Source organism: Labeo rohita, chromosome 16, assembly GCF_022985175.1.
Source record: "Labeo rohita strain BAU-BD-2019 chromosome 16, IGBB_LRoh.1.0, whole genome shotgun sequence".
NCBI lineage: Eukaryota > Metazoa > Chordata > Actinopteri > Cypriniformes > Cyprinidae > Labeo > Labeo rohita.
In genome coordinates, this window is record NC_066884.1 from 11,578,070 (window position 1) to 11,600,671 (window position 22,602).

The 22,602-nt window shown below is 36.9% G+C and overlaps 2 protein-coding genes across 2 annotated transcripts; one reads left to right on the top strand and one right to left on the bottom strand.

The window, feature by feature from the left end:
• Positions 1–312: 312 nt before the first annotated feature.
• Positions 313–7,853, bottom strand: decr1 (2,4-dienoyl CoA reductase 1, mitochondrial). The gene is made up of 10 exons (XM_051132373.1): positions 7,669–7,853; positions 7,058–7,257; positions 6,635–6,692; positions 6,422–6,508; positions 6,184–6,331; positions 3,768–3,867; positions 1,692–1,764; positions 1,297–1,443; positions 920–982; positions 313–829 (listed from the first exon to the last, which is right to left on the bottom strand). The coding sequence occupies exons 1-10, from the start codon at positions 7,735–7,737 to the stop codon at positions 770–772; spliced, it is 1,005 nt and encodes a 334-aa protein (XP_050988330.1). The 5' UTR covers positions 7,738–7,853; the 3' UTR covers positions 313–769.
• Positions 7,854–7,984: 131 nt separating this feature from the next.
• pik3r4 (phosphoinositide-3-kinase, regulatory subunit 4) lies at positions 7,985–22,529 on the top strand. The gene is given in 21 exon segments (XM_051130480.1): positions 7,985–8,216; positions 8,572–9,332; positions 9,431–9,564; positions 10,607–11,216; positions 12,213–12,347; positions 12,520–12,741; positions 12,821–12,994; positions 13,078–13,223; positions 13,350–13,464; positions 13,467–13,552; positions 15,033–15,234; positions 16,964–17,184; positions 17,492–17,714; positions 17,976–18,141; positions 19,240–19,404; positions 19,541–19,752; positions 20,479–20,610; positions 21,019–21,119; positions 21,217–21,305; positions 21,726–21,846; positions 21,942–22,529. Coding segments are annotated over 20 exon segments (4,143 nt in total). The 5' UTR covers positions 7,985–8,216; positions 8,572–8,614; the 3' UTR covers positions 22,113–22,529.
• The last annotated feature ends 73 nt before the right edge of the window (positions 22,530–22,602 follow it).

Genomic DNA, 22,602 nt, shown 5'->3' on the forward strand with positions numbered 1-22,602 from the left:
TTTTATATATATTAAGCTTACTGAAAGTTTAAATATTATTGTGAGTTTCAACAGATAATAAAAGGATCTTAGTAAACGTCTAGATTTAAATACTTAAATGCTTTTTAAATGTGTTTTTTGGTTGTGAGACAGCAGTTTGCACCAATTCTGTAGAATGGTTCATTTATTTCGTTTTAAGAATTAAGGCAGAATATTTTTTTCTCTCACCTGTTGAAAGTTATTGTAAGTGTTTTAACACTTGTTGTCATAAAAGTTCAGGCTGATTATTTTTTACATCCTTTTAAACAAGATAATCAAATCATGTACTTGTAGGAATCTTGTAGGATTTATTAAAACATGTACATTAACCATCCACCCACCCATCTATTCTCCAGACTCCTTATTTTCTGTAGGACTGTGGGATTGCTGGAGCCTATCCCAGTGTATAGGGCAGTGTATAGGTTAAATATGTAACGGCAACCTATGTGTTTACAGCATACAGAATGTAATTGCCATTGTTACAATGGATACTTAAGGCATAAATGGCAAATGTCAAAAAGTACACAAATCTATAATTAAGCACAGCTCAGAAACTCCAAACAGCAATTAACTGTAGGCCTCAGAGTGATAAATCGGTAACCGATGTCACTGGATGGATATTTGTATGTGCCAGGACAATTTAAGTGTCAATTTACACAATCTAAAAATAATTTTTCAAAATAGTTGATCCTACAACGGGAGACTGAGATTAGGACTGTCATTAGTGCAGAGTTACTGCGATTTCAGAGGTTTACGATCCTTTTGTGTTTCTGATCATTGCTTCCATCATGGCCCATTGCTCCTTTGTGACCTGGCAAATAAAATCAAGGTAAACATATAATCAATAAAGTAATAAAAACTCCCCATTGTAAATTTCTAATTCAAAAGAAAAATAAATCACCGTTTTCAAGCCATTAAACTCGCCAGCAATGGAGACATATTCGCCACCATCCATTCGAATGATCTGTGAGGACAGGGAAGATATGTAAGATGGAAATTTGTCTTTCACTGTGAAAAACATATTAGCTGCCCTGTCAGAGCTCCTTAACTTTATAAGTATAGGGCCATTACAGTAATGCGCCAGACCATATAATTCCATATTGATTTCTGGAGCACTATTTTTTTCTCTAATTTTTCACAAAAGTCCCTCTGATACTCAGAGAGGGAAAGAGGGGTGGAGTGTGTGCCCTTGGCTCCGTTTCTATTTGGCTGTAAACCGAGAGGCCCTGTGGGGATGATGCTAGGTGAGTACTTTTCCCGCAAGGTCACCGAACTCACCGCGCCTGATACCCAGCTGGCATAATCGCTGCAGAGGTAGGCGGCAAGGTTGGCGATCTCTCCAGGAGTTCCCAGACGACCCACGGCTATCTTCTCCAACATCAACTTCTCAAACGAACCGGTGGGATCCAGTCTGCTGAAGGCACCCTTCATAAAGATACCAGAAGAGTTATTGTACAGCATTTTATTTTAATTTTAAAAACTTAAAGCTTTATAGACTGAAAATAATCCAAATTTGACTAAGTCAGAATCATTCAGACTGGTTTTCATTGAAAAGATCTGACAACAAGTATGATTCATTCACAAATTGGACTTCACTACTTCTCTCTGAACACACTGAGGGTTCAATGATGACATTTTCAGAGAAGAGCAACTGAGCTTAACATGCACACTACCTTGGTTTTGATTGGTCCTGGTTGAATAATGTTGAATCTCATGCCGTATCTGCCCCACTCTGCTGCCAGAGACCTGTGGGTAGACAGAATCAGTCAGACCGCTTACACATGCTCTGATTTATTTGAATTTTGTCCCACTTTTTGGGGACATCTGGTCATCCTATCTATCAGACATGGGCAGCACAGCTTCTAGTGCAATTATCTTCCTGGGACAGACTATTTTCTATTAGGTTTATCACACAAGGGAAGCAATAACAAACATAAAGGCTCACGGTCAAGCCAAGGAAAATGCAATCAAAGGCTGTTAAGGCTCTGGTGATCTTATGTACAGAATGTATAGTACACACTTCAAATCAGACAGTGTAATTATGTGGCCACTTTCCAATTTAGCAAAAGAGATTTGTGTAGGATTTGTGTCCAAATCCTGTAAACAAGAACTGTAGGGTCCTAAAGTCTGAAAACATGTTGAAAATTAAAAAACAACAGATTCAAAATGTTAATATTTGTAAGATTCAGAGAAATTAAAAAAGAAAAAAAAGAAAAAAAAAGCCTAAAATTAATAATAATAAAAATCATAAGACAATATTTGGGATTTATTGAAGAAATAAATATTTTTATTTTATAATACATATTTATGATTCTGCTCACTAATCATACCAAATGCTAAGAAATAAATCTTAAATGTAAAAAACATAAAAACTTTTACTTCAGTCTTTCACTCAAATCATTGCTCTGGTAAAATTTTTCTTTTTTATTAAAGGCAAGGCAACTGATTCAGATAAGCAACCTTTTGGATCACTTATGAATATATAAACATTAATAATACAAACAACATCACCAATGTTAATATTAATAATATACAATAACATTTCATAATATATAAAACAATGCATTAAGAGCGGGGGGTGAAAACTTTTGAATTTGAAGATCAGGGTAAATTTAACTTATTTTGTCTTCTGGAGAACATGTAATTATCTTCTGTAGCTTCTGAAGGGCAGCACTAAATGAAAAAAAAGATGATATTTAGGCAAAATAAGAAAAATGTACACATCCTCATTCCATTCAAAAGTTTTCACCCCCTGGCTCTTAATGCAACATTTTTCCTTCTGAAGCATCAGTGTGCGTTTGAACCTTCTGTAATAGTTGCATATGAGTCCCTCAGTTGTCCTCAGTGTGAGAAGATTGATCTCAAAATCATACAGTCATTTTTTGAGAGGGTTCAAATACACAAAAATGCAGAAAAACCAAAGAATTTGTGGGACCTAAAGGATTTTTCTGAAGAACAGCAGGCAGTATAACTGTTCAGGACAAACAAGAGACTCATAAACAACTATCACTAAACCAAAACCAAAAAAAAACTGTGAAAAAAAAAAACAGCTGTGGATCATTCAGGTAACAACACTGTATTAGGAATCAAGTATATGTAAACTTTTGAACAGGGTCATTTTTATAAATTTAACTGTAAATTTAATCTACTCTTGTGGACTATATGTAAACATCTTTTATGTGATATATCTTTTTCAGATTAGTACTAAATTAAAAAAAATAACATATTTTGTATGATCCCTCTTTTTTTGTAAAATAACATTTTGCAGATTCTGCGAGGTGTATGTAAACTTTTGATATTAACTGTATATATTTATGTATATGTGTATGTATATGTGCATATATATATATATATCATATATAGTTTACATATTCTAAACTATTTACAGCATAACATAAATAAATGTATAAATATATAAATCTTATCATTGAACTAAACATTTCAGCAGGGATGATATTATTAATGAGCCACTGATCTGAATAATCAGTTAGATAGTGTGCTGTTCACCTCTCCCTATTGTAATTTTAGCATATTTAACACTCCTTCAGGGGAGGAGATCAAGATCCCCTTCTTACAATTAAAATGTAAATGAAACATAGCACACGGCACCTTCATTATGATAAAATATGCGGCCCTCCAAGAATATATTAGAAAGGCATTTGACAGAAGGACCTGATTCTCAAAGGAGACTACATCCTGCCAGGTGAATTGGACCTAAAAATGTATCTGTAGTGTAACAGAGTACATACGTGCAAAGCTTCTCCACTCCAGCTTTAGCCGCAGCACTTGGCACAACAAATCCTGAGCCACTCTCAGCATAGATTGTGGTGATGGCCAGAAATGCAGCACCTTCATAAATTCAATGAGATTATTAGTTTCTACTGCTTCAGATGAGATGAAACTAGGCTTTAGATTACCTGTGGCACAATGAAATGATGATAAAACACACTGTGTCGTGAAGGTCAGACTTGTTATCAATAATATAATATCTTTAGACTTTGAGTTAATGGAGTAATTGAACAGTCTGTAATCACAATGTTCAAGGAAGCAGCAAGAGGTCAAAATAATCAGGTGAGAAAGTAGACGTCTGAATCTGAGCAGCTAATTCACACACACATAACACGCAAATGCAAATGTGACTGAGGCAATGAACCAGAATCATCTTGTCTTGCTTGTTGTCATCGTACCCACACATACTTGGCTCTTATCATTGCAAAGTAAATGTATACAAGGACTAATGATGTCTTAATTTACAGAGGAGTAATTACGCTGTGGCTTACTGGTTACAGCCAGAAGCTCTTATCTTAACAGAAAACAAAGGGAGCAGAAAACAGCATGAATGCACAAAAATTAGCCTATTATAAAAACATGCTTGATTACCAAAACAAAATCCTACATTTTGACAACTTTTTATGCCACATTTACAAAATGGGATGTGCAAGAAGCCACAGGCAAGATCATTACAGCAGAAGCATCAAGACAACCGGCGGGAGAAGAAAAACATGGATCGTCGGGACAATCATACATATATTATGCAAACCAAGGCTGCATTTATTCAGTAAAAACAACAATACTGTGAAATATTAGGACAATGTAAAAGATAAGAGAAATGTGCAATACCAGTCAAAAAGACTTTTTTTTAAGAAGTCTCATCTGCACACCAAGCCTGCATTTATTTGATCCAAAGTACAGCAAAAAACAAAAATTCTGAAATATTTTTTACTATTTAAAATAACTGTTTTCTATTTGAATATATTTTAAACTGTAATTTATTCCTCTGATTTTAAAGCTGAATTTTTAGCATCATTACTCCAGTCACATGATCCTTCAGAAATCATTCTAAACGTCTGATTTGCTGCTCAAAAAACCCCAAAAACAATTATTATTACGTTGAAAACAGCTGAATATTTTTTTCAGGATTCTTTGATGAGTAGAAAGTTTAGAAGAACAGCATTTATTTGAAATAGAACTCTTTTGTAACATTATAAATGTCTTGTCATCGCTTTTGATCAATTTAAAGCATCCCTAAAAAAAAATATTAATTTCTATAATTTCTTTGCCAAAAAAAGCTTCGAGTTTTAGAACGGTATAGTGTATAATGTTACAAAGGCTTTTTATTTCAGATAAATTCTGATCTTTGGATCTTTCTGTTCATCAAAAAATTCTGAAAAAAAATTCACTTAACTATTTTAAATACTGATGACAATAACAATAAAAAATATTTCTTGAACAGAAAATCAGCATATTAGAACGATTTCTGAAGTATCATGTGAGACGGAAGACTGGAGTAATGATCATGAAAATTTAGCTTTGATCACAGGAATAAATTACATTTTAAAATATATTCAAACAGAAAGCAGTAATTTTAAATAGTAAAAAATATTTCACAATGTTACCGCTTCTGCTGTATTTTGGATCAAATAAATGCAGGCTTGGTGAGCAGAAGAGACTTCTTTTAAAAAACATTAAAAATCTTTTGACTGATAGTGTAATTTATTCCTGTGTTGGCAAAGCTAAATTTTCCGCACCCATTACTCTTTAGAAATTGTTCTAATATGCTGATTTGCTGATACATTCATGCAAATTTCATCCTATTTTAGAATTATATGATAAATGGGAACTTCAAAAGAACAGCATTTATTTAAAATAACTTTTGTAACATTATCAATGCCTTTACTGTCACTTTTGATTGATTTAATGCATTTAGTGCAAAATATTCATTAAAAAAGCACCCATTTTTTTGAACAGTAATATAAAAATAGAGAAATGTTATGGCGTTCTAAATTTATCTCTATTAACAGTCTCTATGACCATTTATCACAAAAAAATAATTTTGACACGTCCCTCAAAACAAAAATGCACTTAAATCCATTAAAAGATCACTGAAACAAATACCACAGATTATTTTTTTTTTTTGCACTTACTGCCCTCTAGTGGTCAACCACTACCATTCAACCAACTGAACAACCATTTAATGCATTTATGCATTTTGCAGAAGCTTTTATCCAAATTGCATTCCAGTTTCACATTTTTTTTATCAGTTCATGCATTCCCTCTGTATCAAACCTATGACCTTGGCATTGCTAGTGCTATGCTCTTACTATCATAATTAAAAAGTTGAAATACCCTACAACATTTAAACATCTTTATAAAAATAATAATCACCTTTGTCAGCTTTGATGAGGCGTTTCCCGATGTCTAGTGTGACATAGGCAGTGCCGTTCAGCACAATATCAGTGATGGTTCTCCAAGCATTGGGAGAAAGCTTCTCTGAAGGAGAGATGAAGTTTCCAGCAGCATTGTTTATCACCACCTGTGGATTGACAATGCATTTCAGAAAGTGTTTTGTGTATTTGGCTGAATCTATTGCATCACTGCTGTTAAGATGGAGACCTAAACTTACATCAGGCAGGCCAACATCGTTTACAAGCTGGTTAACAGCAGCCTCCACTGAAGCAGGGTCTCTAACATTACACTGGACAGCATGGACCTGAAACAAGAGCATGTTTATTAACTCTAGGAGGAGGAAAACAAGTTCTTCACCATAATCTGGAATCCTTCTGAAGTACTTTAAGAATATGACAATGTTTGCATAGACTTTCTAAAGCTGAGATACCTTGTTTCCAGTCTGCTGAGAGATTTCATCTGCTGTTTTCTTCAAAACATCAAGATTTCTGGAAGGGTGCATCAGAAATTATTTGAAAGCTAAAAGACCTACAAATAAAGTGAAAGTGTACGGCCTTAAAGAAGTCTCTCATGCTCAGCAGGGTGCATTTATTTGATCAGAACTACAGTAAAAACAATAATAGTATAACAATTTAAAATAACCATTTTCTGTTGAACATATTTTAAAATGCAGTTTATTCCAGTGAGGACAAAGCTTAATTTTCAGCAGCTATTACTCCAGTTCTCAGTGTCCCACTATCTTTCAGAAATCATTCTTATATGCTGATTTGGTGCTCAAGAAACATTTATTATTATCAGTGTTGGAAACAATTGTGTTGCTTAATACTTAATTGATAATTTTATGATAACTAACCTGCTGGCTATTACGCACTCTGCTCCCAGTGAAGACAGAGTGGTGGTCATGGCTTTCCCGAGTCCCGTTCCACCTCCAGTGATGAAGGCTACTTTGTTTTTGTAAGTTCCTGGGAGAAGCATAACACCTTCAGAAGGTGGGAAGAATCTTGCTTGAGGAGGACCGTTTTGGTACAAAGTGTTTGTCCCATTTCCAAACAGCTGTTAAAGAATGCAAAGATCATTTTAATGGATGGATTCAGACAGGAATAAACAGTAGCCATTATAAATAGGTAGAAACTGGGTGAAAGGTCATAAGGACAATGTCAATATAAAACACTCACTGCTTAAACTAAGCAGTGCATATATAGAATTATGCATTATATTCATGTAATACGTCCACAATTAAAAATTGTTTAAAAGGCATGATTTTCCCATTCAGTGTACATTATTACAATCAAAAGAGATCATTTTAACCAAGCTTTCTGAAATTAAATTACTAAAATGCAAACTAAAACTTACAACCTAGCATTTTATATATGGTTTATTTACCTAAGGTTGCAGGTAAAGAAATAACTATATTTTTAAAGACTAAATTGCAACTGCATGCACAAATCTAAGTGAAATTCTTACTCGTGCTGATATGAAACACTTGTTTGGAGAAACTCTATTTAACACGGTCAGTCCTCTGAACAGCGCCATAGCGTCAAAAGTAAAATAATATTTTTTTTAGAGAGAAAGTGTTTTTAAACAATGTCAAAACATGCAAACAAACTAGTGAAGTCAGACCCAATAACGCCTCTGACGCATTGAAATGACTCTACAACTAAAGTCCGAGAATCCCGAATGATTTCTTCCGGTTTCCGGTTTGCCGGCTGATCTGGGATCAGACACGTGAGGTATTTCATCCAATGGCTTGTCGCTAATGAGCTGAGGAACAGATCTCAGATCAGCCAGCGGAGACGCACACCTCTAGTTCACTCCTGAGACATAATAACAAACGAAGCGGCTATTTTATGTAAATGTCTGTGTATTGTATCGTTCGTATGATTTGACATTTATGTTAGTAACTTCCGTTTCAACTTGGACAAAATGTAGAATGTAATTTTGAGTAAGGTGGGAGGACACAACTCATGCTAACCAGTCGGTTAGTTGACAGCGCGCTGGGCTCAAAGAATCAGGTAAACAACCGTTTATTTTTACACCAGTGAGGTAAACAAACAATACATACGCATATGTACGTGACATAATACGTTATAACTAGCAAGTTATATGGAGAGAAAACTGCAGTAATGTAAATATGTGGAGTTTTACGTTTTCTAGCGAGTATTGCTAACAGATATGATGCAGCATTTTGTCTCATGACACTGTTTGTGAATACTGCATACTGAATTATAATTTAAGGATTATGCTAAATTTATGACAAATCTTTACATGTTTCTGCTCCATTTGCATGTAATTATTACTAATCATTTTAAGATAAAACAGATTTTTGTAATTAAGCTGCTGAGCCATCTATCTGTCTATCTATAATAGGCATAAATTTGGCTTTGAGGACAGCCATCTCTGATCCAGTGAGATGGGGAACCAGCTGGCTGGAATTGCTCCATCACAGATTCTTTCAGTGGACAGTTACTTCTCAGACATCCATGATTATGAATATGACAAAAGTCTTGGCAGTACGCGTTTTTTCAAAGTGGCCCGGGCGAAACATAGAGAGGGATTGGTTGTGGTTAAGGTCTTTGCTATCCAGGACCCCTCTCTCCCCCTGACCAGCTACAAACAAGAGCTGGAGGAGCTGAAAATCAGACTGCACTCCTGTCAGAACTGTCTGCCTTTTCAAAAAGCCACACTTACTGAGAAAGCAGCCATACTATTTCGTCAGTACGTTCGGGATAACTTGTATGACCGTATCAGTACGCGACCGTTCCTCAACAATGTGGAAAAGAAGTGGATCGCCTTCCAGCTTCTCAATGCTGTGGACCAGGCCCATAAATCTGGTGTGCGTCATGGTGACATTAAAACAGAGAATGTTATGGTGACGAGCTGGAACTGGGTGCTTCTCACAGACTTTGCTAGTTTTAAACCTACATACTTACCTGAAGACAACCCTGCAGACTTCAACTACTTCTTCGACACGTCCAGGAGGAGAACATGCTACATTGCTCCGGAGAGGTTTGTGGATGGCAGTATGTTTGCCACAGAAAGTGACCAGACAACTCCACTCGTGGATCTCTCCAGCAATAGCCAAAGGACAAGGGGAGAACTCAAACAACCCATGGACATCTTCTCAGCTGGTATCCATCATCATTATATCGTTTTCAGTTTGCTTAAAGCTGATGCATTATAATATGACATTTTTCAAAAATCTTTCTTTTTTACTTTCCCTTGTTAGGTTGTGTGATTGCAGAGTTGTTTACAGAAGGTGTCCCACTCTTCGACCTCTCACAACTGCTGGCTTACCGTAAAGGACATTTTCAAACAGAACAAGTGCTGATGAAAATTGAAGATCGCAGTATTAGAGAACTGGTAGCATTTCTATTCATTTGAGATTTTAGATATTTCATATAATTTAACTTACAAATGTTTGCACTACAGTTTAAAAGTTTGGGGTTGGTACGATTTTTTTTATGGTTTTGAAAGTAGTTATCCTCACCCAATTTGCTTTTATTTGATCAAAGTACAGTAGTATTGTGAAATATGATTACAATTTAAAAGAAATGTTTTACACAGTTGAGGTCAAAAGTTTACATACACCTAGCAGAATCTGCAAAATGCTAATTATTTTACCAAAATAAGAGGGATTATACAAAATGCATGTTATTTTTTATTTAGTACTGACCTGAATAAGAATATATTTCACAAAAGACAGTTACATATAGTCCACAAGAGAAAATAATAGTTGAATTTATAAAAATGACCCTGTTCAAAAGTTCACATACACTCAATTCCTAACACTGTGTTGTTACCTAAATGATCCACAGCTGTGTTTTGTTGTTGTTGTTTAGTGATAGTTGGGTGAAAACATTTTGAATTTGAAGATCAGGGAAAATGTGACTTATTTTGTCTTCTGGAAACATGTGAGTATCACAGAAGAGCAGCACTAAAAATATTTAGGCAAAATAAAAAAAAATTGACATATCTTCATTTTGTTCAAAAGTTTACTTTCTTGGCCCTTAATGCATTGTTTTTCCTTCTGGAGCATCAGTGAGCATTTGAACCTTCTGTAATAGTTGCATGTGAGTCCCTCAGTTGTCCTCAGTGTGAAAAGATGGATCTCAGAATCATGTAGGCATTGTTGGAAAGGGTACAAATACACAAAAAAGCAGAAAAACCAAAGAATTTGTGGGACCTGAGGGATTTTTCTAAAGAACAGCGAGCAGTTTAACTGTTCAGGACAAACAAGGGACAGCTAGCACTAAACAAAAAAAATTACATTTTGCAGATTCTGCAAGGTGTATGTAAACTTCATCAGCTGTATTTTAAAATATTTAGAATGTAATTTATTCCTGCGATGGCAACACTGAATTTTCTAGGTAGTACTCTGTATAATTTCATCCACTTTATGCAGGTGGCACAAATGGTGCAGCGAGAACCGGAAAAGCGTCTGACAGCTGAAGAATATCTAAAGCAGCAGCGAGGCAAAGCTTTCCCAGAAATCTTCTATACCTTCCTTCAGCCGTACATGGCTCAGTTCGCCAAGGAGACCTTCCAGTCTGCTGACGAGAGGGTGTTGGTGATTCGTAAAAACCTGGAGAACATCCTCAATAACCTGTGCAGTGGTGGCCAGACAGGGAAGACTGAAAAACAGGAGAAGGCATCTCAGGAGCTTTGTTCATCCAAGGAGCAAGGGCTGGTGGTGCTGGTTTCTGTGATCACTTCCTGTCTGCAGACACTACGTTTCTGCGACTCCAAGCTGGCAGCCCTGGAGCTGATTCTTCATCTGGCGGGCCGACTGAATGTAGAAATACTGCTGGACAGGATTACACCTTACTTACTGCACTTCTGCAATGACTCTATGCCACGCGTCAGGGCTGAGGCCGTTCGCACGCTGACTAAAGTGTTGGCACTGGTCAAGGAGGTTCCTCGCAATGATGTCAATATCTACCCAGAATACATTTTACCTGGAATTGCCCACTTGGCCCAAGATGAAGCCACAATTGTCAGACTTGCTTATGCAGGTATTCTAGTGCTAGAAAATGCTGGAGGGAGTTGTTTCTATATTGTCTTGATTAAACTGCTCTTTTTAAATGTGTAAATACTAGCTTTCATAATCCAATCAGTGTCTGATTTTAAAGGGAACTCCCAGGTATTAAGATTTGTATGACTTAACATAACGTAATTGATGTCTCTTACTGAAATATTCAGTAGAAAACCCTTGAAAGATTTACGTTATTTTAAAAAAATCCACATAGTTTTATACATATTTTGGACTACAGGGGGCACAATTATTTTGTTGCGCTACTGCTGCTGTCTGTTGCTATTTTTATTGCAACACAACTCTAAAATTAAAATACTGATACGATGACCACAACTACTGAGAGTTTACAGGCGAAGGCTTAAACCAAATGCCGTACCATAGATTTTTCCCAACAAGGAGTCTAAATGCCCCCGGATATTGAGTGAAATCTGTGCTGTGAAGCTCTTTCAGTGGCTGCGGCTTCATGGCAAGCATCGGCATGTTTGCATCCTGCCAGGATGGCATCTAGCATTTCTTGTCTCTGCTGTTTGTAATCTCTTTTAGTAGGTCTATTAAAAAAAAGCCTCAAAGGCATCAGCGCTAAAGTGAAGAAAACAAAGACGCAGGTCTTTAGGAAGTTTTGTTTGTCCACAGGCATCTTCCTATTGTTCGTAGGAAAGCAACGAAAAGTTCGCTTCTCGCCTCTCTTGTTGCCCATTACATCCAAAAGCCGCACAATGTGGCATTGTATCAGTATTTTATTTTCTGAGTTGTGTGTGTCGAGTTGTGTTGCAGTAAAAATAGCAACCAGTAGCTCAGTGCAACCATTTCACGTCATCGAAATAATGGTGCCCCCATAGTCCAAAATAGGTACAACAATGTGGATTTTTAAAATAATGTCTTTTATGGGTTTTCTACTACATATTTAAGTAAGAGACATCATTTATGTTATATTAAGCCATACAAGTCTTAATACCTGGGGTTTCCTATATTATAGAAAACATAGCACACTTGGCTGAGACAGCGCTTCGTTTTCTGGAGCTGGTGCAGGAGAATAATTTGAGCTCTGAACAAGACCTCAGTGGTGAAGACACAGAAGAAACTCTTCATCCCAATGAAAATTATGATTCAGGTAAATGTCTGTTCTTCCACAAAATCTCACTTTAATATCACAGGTTAATAGATATTGTCTGTATGAATCCCCATGTAAGATCTCACTTTATGCACCTCAGTAATAGCCAGTTTGAAAGCATTCTAATGCTGTCATTAAAATGCTGTGAATATGATCCATCCCTTGTCCAAAGAGCTACAGGCCTTGCATGAGATGGTCCAACAGAAGGTGGTGACTTTACTAAGCGACCCTGAGAACATCGTCAAACAGACGCTGATGGAGAACGGCATCACGCGCCTCTGCGTGTTCTTCGGCAGGCAAAAAGCGAACGATGTCCTTCTCTCCCACATGATCACCTTCCTCAACGACAAGAATGACTGGCACCTCCGTGGAGCTTTTTTTGACAGTATAGTAGGTAGGTTGCCATCACCATCGCTTCATATAATATCAGACAGTTTCTTGCAACGTGTAACCAAATCTCCTCCTCCCTGCAGGTGTAGCAGCATATGTGGGCTGGCAGAGTTCCTCCATCCTGAAGCCTCTTCTGCAGCAAGGCTTGAGTGACGCGGAGGAGTTTGTCATTTATAAAGCTCTCAACGCTCTCACTTGCATGTGTCAGCTGGGGCTATTACAGAAACCTCATATTTATGAGTTTGTCAGTGACATTGGTGAGAGAAATTCTGTTCTTTTGTACGCCGTTGTATAATATGCTTGATAATTATTGTGCATGATAAATGTTACCGTCCCACAGCTCCTTTCTTGTGTCACCCTAATCTGTGGATCCGCTATGGAGCCGTGGGTTTCATCACCGTTGTTGCTCAGCACCTAAACATCGCTGACGTCTACTGCAAGCTCATGCCCCATCTCAACCCTTTCATCACACAGCCTATTATACAGGTGATTAATAACTGCTACTCTGATTAAAATTCTCCTTTTGCAGGAGAGGAAGAAATTAAATGAGGGTGAGTAAATGATGACAGAATTTTTATTTCAATTTTCAACTCTCTTTCTGCCTTTGGACAGATTGATAAGGAGATTGTGTTGCTCAGTGTGCTGAAAGAGCCTGTAAGTCGCTCCATCTTTGACTATGCGCTGCGATCCAAAGACATCGGAAGCCTTTTCAGGCACCTGTTACTCCGCCAAAAAAGCGCAACGGCTCCATCCCAGAATGCCCTGTTCCTGAGGATCCCGCAATCGCCCAGCTGCTTAAGAAACTTCTTTCACAGGTCAGAAAAAAAACATGAATTACTATTAATTTATTTAGTTTTAATATTTAATGTAAGTTGTATTGTATTCATAAATGTATATGGCTGCTGGTTCAGAGTTCTTTGTGCAGTAGCATTTTTTAAATGTGGAAATAATTACTTTATTGTTTAAGAACATTTCTGTTGTGAAATAGCCATAGCCCTGACTCCAACCAGGGTTCTTACAAGGTGCTTAAAGTGCTTGAAGTACTTGAATTTGACATTTTGAAATTTAAGGCCTGGAGTGAATCATTTATGCTGGAACCGCTCCGACTGATTCAAATTCAAATTCAAATTGTGCCTTTGATCATTCATTTCAAGCGGTTCACTAGCAAAAAAAAAAAAACAGGTCAAATTAAAAGAGCCAATCATTTTTGAATTTTGACGATTTTAAAAAGCACGTAGCAATGGGTGATTTTTTTTTTTCAAAACTCTGAATCAGTTAAACCATTATCGCGAAGTGATTCACTTTTTTGAAGCGCTCCAATTGGATTGCGTATCACGAATCATTTGATTTAGATCAGGACTTCAGAGTGGGTTCACAAATAACTTGATTCAGATTGAGACTTTGGTGCAGGTTCATGAATCATTTAATTCTGTTTGGGACTCAAGATCACATATCACAAATCATTTGATTTAAATCGGGACTTAAGATTGTGTATCACGAGTCATTTGATTTTGATCAGAACTTTGCATATTGTGATTCATTTGATTTAGATCGGAACTTCGGAGCAGGTTCGCAAATCATTTGATTCAGATAGAGACTTCAGGTTCACAAATCATTTCATTCAGTTTGAGAATTCAGATCACGTCTCACGAATCATTTGATTCACATCGGGACTTCAGATTGTGTATCACGAATCATTTGATTCAGATTGGGACTTTGGGGTGGGTTCGCGAATAATTTGAGTTAGATCGGAACTTCGCATTTCGTGAATCATCTGATTTAGATCGGAACTCCGGAGCGGCTTTGCAAATCATTTGATTCAGATCGAGACTTCAGTGCGGGTTTCGGTGCAGGTTCACGAGTCATTTTATTCAGTTCGGGACTTCAGAGCTTGTATCGCAAATCATTTGTTTCAGATCAGGATTTCAGAGTGGTTTTGCAAATATTTTTTTCTGACTTTTTTAATTTTTTAATTTTATTAAACAGTAGAAAACATTATACCATTAAGGCAGTACAGTTACAAATCCCTTACAAACATTAACCTCGGTTTTAATTTGAAAGAAAAGACATTGTTTGAAATCCTTGAAAAATCCAAAAAGTAGTACTTTAAAAAGTCCTTGAAAGTCCTGGAATTTCATTTTACAGTATCTGTACGAACTCTGTCTAACCCTAGTCCTGAGTAATGATTGGTTCATAGATGCATTGTTTCAGGAACAATAAGGCATGTTGCCTTGCTTCGTGGCACGCTTGTATAAATCAAGTTAAGCCGTGATTTCATCATGTGATTTCTATCAGGGGATGACAGAGGCTGAGGAGGACAAGCTCTTAGCGCTGAAAGACTTCATGCTCAAGTCCAACAAGGCCAAAGCCAACATCATAGACCAGAGCCACCTAAGTGATGGAGCACACAGCGGAGTCATTGATCTGGGTACACTTGGCATCACTGGCCGACAGGTGGACCTCATCAAGCCCAAGCAGGAGGCTGAAGATAAGAGAGGTGGGTGACACACTTTTTGCATTCATATTTACTGTTATTTGAGGATATACAGTATGTATGGTTCTCATGTCTCTGGGTTGGCATTTAAAATTAATGTATTTCATTTTCATGTGTTTACAGACTTCATCCCTTCTGCCTCTGGTATATTGTTTAGGTCTCAAGCAGCTGAGCTCTGTTTGAAGTTATAATCACTCACTTTGACTAACTATGAGGCTTTGTGCATCTAAATCTGAGAATTCCCAATAACAGGGAGATGTGATGTTAATAGTGAAACACTGTTTTGCATAAGTCACAACAGCTCATGTTGGCTAATAATGCATTTTGTTTCAGTCAGTTTGTAACAAACCAGTAGGAGTGTATGGCTCCTGGTGACTGAATTCATTTAATCATAAATAATCATAGACGTCACAGTATACACTACCATTCAAGAGTTGTTTTTTGAAAGAAATGAATATTCTTATTCAGCAAAGCTACATTGAAATGATCAGAAGTGACAGTTGTAATGTTACAAATAGTTTTATTTCAAATAAATAACTTTTTATTCATGAAAGAATCCTGAAATATGTAGCTAATCAGAATGATTTGGCTCCTAAACATTCAGCTTTGCATTATAAAAAAAACCCATTTTAAAATATGTTAAAATAGAACGCAGTTTCAAATTGTAGTATTTCACATAATTACTGTTTTTACTGATTGTTTTAATCAAATAAATGCAGCCTTTGTGAGACCTTTTTTTGTCAAAAACATTTTAAAATCTTGCTGATCCCAAACATTTAAAAATGGTAGTGTATGTAATTTTTTAATTGATTTCCTTGTAGCAGTGGATGCAGAGGGTGAAAATGTGATACTTAAAGCAGGACTCAAATATGATCACTTTGTGACACCATTTTTTTGTATAAAGATACATTTATACTTTTTATACTTATACTAATATTAATATTAGTCCTCACACAATTTTTGAGTGTGTAATTTGAAGCTCGGCTTGTAAAACTGTAGCTATAGATAAAGTTGAAGGTGATTAAAAGATTTATTTGCTGAGAGTTAAAGGGATAGTTCACCCAAAAATGAAAATTCTGTCATTAATTTCTCACCCTCATGTCGTTCCAAACCCGTAAAACCTCTGTTCATCTTCGGACCACAACTTAAGATATTTTTGATGAAATCCAAGAGCTTTCTGACCCTGCACAGACAACAATGCAACTAAAATAGTCCATGTGACAGCAGTGATTCAACCTTAATTTTATGAAGCTCTATTTTTTTATGCACAAAAAGTATTCTTATAGCTTCATAAAATTACGGTTGAACCACTGATGGACATCACACATGGACTATTTTTAAGGCCCTTTCTGGGCCTTGAATGTGGCAGTTGCTGTTTAAGCAGGATCCGAAAGCACTTGGATTTCATCAAAAATATCTTAATATGTGTACTGAAGGTGAACAAAGGTCTTACGGGTTTGGAACGACATGAGGGTAATTAATGACAGAATTTTCATTTTTGGGTGAACTATGCCTTTAATGATCTCAACATATTAACATATTAAGTACTATATGTCACTTTGCTAACTAAATCAATTGCCTGATTTTTTTTTTTTTTTTTTTTTTTTTTTTACACGTGTCAGTCCGCATGTTCACACTATAACTGTGCACTGTTCAGTGTTTTATGAACCAGAAATGCATCTTCCATCAAAACCATTTTTAAAATGGGTAAATTTTGTTCCATTTCTGGCAGCTCGCAAACATACGAAACAGGACTCCAACTTGAACGAAGAGTGGAAGAGCATGTTTGGTTCTCTGGACCCTCCCAGCTCGGCGCAGACGCCCTCGACGGTACCTAATGTTCTAGTTCCGAGCGGTGGTGGGCAGCCCAACGGAACTCTGGCCGGAGAGCGCCTGCAATCTGAGAGTTCCTCACAGCCTCTTAACCTCCCTCATGTTCCATCCTCAGCCCAGGTCGACCGCTGAGCCGACAGTGTGCTATCAGTCCCTCCCCTGCTCTTTCTCATCCTTTCTCATCCATCATCCTTTCTTCATCAACACCTTTTTTTAGTGTGCATTTGTCTGTGTTGCAGCTTTGTAGTCTGTAAAGGCTTTGAATCATATCAGTCATCTGATATTTTCCGTCATGTTTGCACAAACATGCTGGAATGTGCTGGATTTTCCAAGATTAAATGTGTTAGCATGCTGTTCCAAAATAATAATGATGATAAAAGACCAAAACCTTTATCTTAAACCACTCTATATTGCTCTTCATTTGCAGATTCCTGAAGGTGGACCCATGCAGTCCAGGAAAACCGCAGCACTTCCTACTATTCAAGTGGTACAATCTGTAACCGGAGCATCCACGTATCAGAGGCGCATCACTACATGTAAGGCAGAACTACAGCAGCTAGTGCAGCAGAAAAGAGAGCAATGCAATGCAGAGCGCATGGCCAAACAAATGATGGAAAGCGCAGAGTGGGAGAGCAGGCCTCCACTGCCAGGTACAGCAGTCATTTCACCTTTCTAATACATGGTGTGGCTGTCTAGCCTCTGCTTATGCTTAAATTCAGAATATTTTAAAAGATATTGCTTCATTAAGTAACTTTCTGTTATTGGCTTATAGTATAGCTAACTGAACTTTTTGAAAAGGGTGGTTTTACTGTGGTTGAACTACTTTAAATTAGAGTTGATTGAGGTTTTTCTAGCATGTTTGCGTCACACAGGTTATTTCCACTTTGGTAACTGCAGCTGTTACATTACAGGCTGGCATCCAAAAGGTCTTTTAGTGGCTCATCTCCATGAGCACAAATCTGCTGTGAACCGAATCCGAGTCTCTGACGAGCACTCCATCTTTGCTACATGCTCCAATGATGGAACTGTAAAGATCTGGGACAGCCAGAAAATGGAGGGCAAGACGACCACCACAAGGTATATACAGTTGAAGTCAAAAGTTTACAAAATAATGCAATAGTGCAAAATAAGATGGATCATACAAAATGCATGTTATTTTTTATTTAATACTGACCTGAATAAGTTATTTCATGTAAAAGATGTTTACATATAGTCCACAAGAAAAAAATAATGGTTGAATTTATAAAAAATGACCCTGTTCAAAAGTTTACATACATTTTGTGTATTTTAACCCTTTCCAAAAATGACTGTATGATTTTGAGATCCATCTATTCACACTGAGGACAACTGAGGGACTCATATGCAACTATTACAGAAGGTTCAAACACTCACTGATGCTTTAGAAGGAAACGCTATGCAATACGAGCTGGGGGGTGAAAACTTTTTGAATTTGAAAATCAGGGTAAATTTAACTTATTTTGTCTTCTAGGAAACATGGAAGTATCTTTGTAGCATCTGAAGTGCAGTGTTAAATGAAAAAAAAAGATATTTAGGTAAAATAAGACAAAATGTACACATTTCATTCTGTTCAAAAGTTTTCACTCTCGGCTCTTAATGCATTGTTTCCTTCTAAAGCATCGGTGAGCGTTTGAACCTTCTGTAATAGTTGCATATGAGTCCCTCAGTTGTCCTCAGTGTGAGAAGATGGATCTCAAAATCATACAGTCATAGTTGAAATGGTTCAAATACACAAAAAAGCTGAAAAACCAAAGAACTGGTGGGACCTGAAGGATTTTTCTGAAGAACAGCGGGCAGTTTAACGGTTCAGGACAAACAAGGGACTCATGAACCACTGTCACTAAACAAAAAACACAGCTGTGGATCATTCAGGTAACAAGAATCAAGCGTATGTAAACTTTTGAACTTTTGAGTCATTTTTATCAATTCCACTATTATTTTCTCTTGTGGTCAGGTCAGTTCTAAAATAATATCAGTCAGTAAAAAATAACATGCATTTTGTATGATCCGTCTTATTTTGTTAAAATAATTAACATTTTGCAGATTCATTTTGTGTATGTAAACTTTTGACTTATATCTATACAATGTCTATAAATTGTCTAAGTTGTTGTTTTACTGTAATGTGAGCTGGGATGATTGAAAATGTGATCATTTCAGGTCTGTGCTGACATATTCTCGAATTGGAGGCCATGTGAAAACGCTGACCTTCTGTCAGGGGTCGCATTACCTTGCTGTCGCATCAGATAATGGTTCCATCCAGCTTCTTGCAGTTGAGGCAAACAAGCCGCCCAAATCACCCAAAGTCCAGCCCTGTCAGACCAGGTGTGTGCAGGTCATGTTACTCCACTTGTAGCATACTGAATTTGTGTTCTGCCATACAATGAGTAAATCAAGACCATCACACTCAGATTAATGTCACTCAAGCAGTCAGATCAGTGAGCTGTTGAGTCTCTTCCAGGTTCCTGGATCCAAAGGATGAGGGTTGTGTAGTGGATGTACATCACTTTAATTCAGGTGCGCAGACGGTTCTGGCCTATGCCACTGTGAATGGCTTTTTAGTGGGTTGGGACCTCCGCAGCAACAGCAATGCCTGGACCCTCCGTCATGACCTGCGCCTAGGCCTCATCACTTCCTTTGCTGTGGACATGCACCAGTGTTGGCTGTGTGTGGGTAAGAGAGCTGCATAGTGCTTCATGGTGCTTGTACAAGCTAGTGAAGCAGAAATACACTGCTTTCCAAAGTCTTTTGTGCTTATCAAGGCTGCGTTTATTTGATTAAAAATACAGAAAAAAACAGTAAGATTGTGAAATATTATTGTAGTTTAAAATAGTTGTTTTCTGTTTTAATATACTTTAAAACTGAATTTATTCCTGTGATGCAAAGCTGAATTTTTAGCATCTATACTCCAGTCTTCAGTGTCACATAATCCTTTAGAGATTGTTCTAAATACTGATTTATTATCAATGTTGGAAACAGTTCTTCATCAAAGAATTCTGAAAAAAGTATCAGTTTCCAAAAAAATATTAAGCAGCACAAGTGTTTCCAGCATTTATAATAAATTAGCATATTAGAACGATTTCTGGAAGATTGTGTGACATTGAAGACTGGAGTAATGGCTGATAAAAATTCAGTTTTGCATCACAGAAATAAATTCTATTTTAAAGTTTATTAAAATAGAACGTGTTATTTTAAATTGCAATAATATTACTTTTTTTCTGTATTTCGATCAAATAAATGGACTTCTTTAAAAACATTAAAAATCTCCCAAAATTTTAAACGGTAGTGTATGTACTGATCAAAACTCAAATCACAGAAGAATGTTTTCAGCAGCTTCCTGTGCTGTCATAGTGATTGATAAACTAGGTTTGCTGTTTCAAGCTTGAACTTATTTCATAGGCACAAGTAATGGCACAATGGCATGCTGGGATATGCGGTTTCAGCTACCAATTTCCAGCCACTCCCATCCAGCCCGAGCTCGAATCAGACGGCTGCTGATGCATCCACTCTACCAGTCTTCAGTCATTGCAGGTAAAACATCTCTTATGCTCACCAAGGCTGCATTTATTTAATCAAAAATACAGTAAAACAGCAATATATTGAAATATTAGAGTTTAAAATAACTGTTTTCTGTTTTAATTTATTTTAAAATGGAAAGCTGAATTTTCAGCATCATTACTTCAGTCTTCAGTGTCACATGATCCTTCAGAAATCATTCTAATATGCTAATTTGGTACTCATGAAATTTTCTGATTATCATTGATAAAAACAGTTGTTGTTTTTTTTTTTTGGTAATTATAAAAGTCTGTACTGTCATGTCTGAGGAATTTATTAAATCCTTGCATAATAAAAATATTACTTTCTTTTAAAAGTGATGATAATAGATTATAAATATATAACATATAGTACGTTTATAAAGGTTTTTCTCATCCTCTTCAGCTGTCCAAGGTAACAATGAGGTGTCCATGTGGGATATGGAGACCGGAGACAGGAAGTTCACCCTGTGGGCCAGCTCTGCCCCTCCGCTTTCAGAGATGCAGGTATGTTGTCAGTGCTGCACCACAATACACGTTTATAATAATTAATAAATTCAGACTTACCTGCTGTCATTACACTGGAATTTGTTGTCCTCCACAGCCCTCTCCTCATAGTGTTCATGGGATATACTGCAGCCCTGCTGATGGAAACCCTCTCCTACTTACAGCTGGATCTGACATGAGAATCAGGTGTGGCTAATTGGCAAGCTAATCACTGTTGAGTTATGATGATTTAAAGGGATAGTTGACCCAAAAATGAAAATTTGGTTGTTCCAAACCCGTAAGACCTTCGTTCATCTTTTGAACACAAATGAAGATATTTTTGATGAAATCCAAGAGCTTTCTGGCCCTGCATAGAAAGCAATACAACTACCGAGTTCAAGGTCCAGAAAGGTAGTAAGGACATTATTAAAATAGTACATGTGACATCAGTGGTTCAACTGTAATTTTATGAAGGTACAGGAAACCACATCAGCTGCCTTCAGATTCAGACAGAGCCAATATTTCCTGAAGCAAATATCATATAGTTGGGTTCAAAAGGTTATGAGAGCATGTGCAGATACAATGAACATGTTATGAATTCAAGTGTGTTCTGTATGATATCTGCAGGTTTTGGGATTTGGCCTACCCTGAGAGGTCATACATCGTTGCAGGCGGTGCAAACGACTCTCTTCACTGCCCTTCTGTGTTCTACAACCGCAAGATCATTGAAGGAACAGAAGTAGTACAGGTCTGGAGCTCATTTCTATCTAAATGTCTGTTTTCTGCACATTTACTGTATATTTACAGTAGCTGATCTTCTCCGTCTCCCTTTGACCTTACCAGGAGATCCACAGTAAGCAAAAGAGCGGCTCCACCGAGGACACGCCACGCCGCGGCCCGGAATCCCTTCCTGTGGGTCACCACGACATTATCACCGATATTGCGACTTTCCAGACCACCCAGGGCTTTATAGTCACCTCCTCTAGAGATGGCATTGTCAAAGTCTGGAAGTGAGAAACACGCTGTGCCAAGATGGGACAAAGGTTGTATGAATGTCTGATCAAGTGCACTGTAAATTTAAATATAATGCCAATTAATATAATTAAGTCATTTAGGATCAAATCCACTTTCAAGTAATGAAATGTAACTAGTTTGTGTGTGAACAGTTTGCTTTGTATGTTTTTGTTTTTCTGTGCAACTGCTTTATGTGGATATCAAGGTCATACAATATGAACACTGCAGAAACAGGACGAAACCAGTGTTTCACACAGTAGTTACACTTATAGTGTTATTTCTGCACAGCTAAACGCATGTAGTTTTGTAATTTGAGGCCTGAATGCAAGACATGGATGGAGATGAAATTCCATTATAATCATATAATCACTGTGTAATAGTTACGGATATTACTGAATAAATGTCATGACAAATGTATATTTGCCTCTTTTTTTTTTCTTTTTTTTTTTTACAGAAAAAACATTTAGCACAGCATATTTAGCATTGTTTC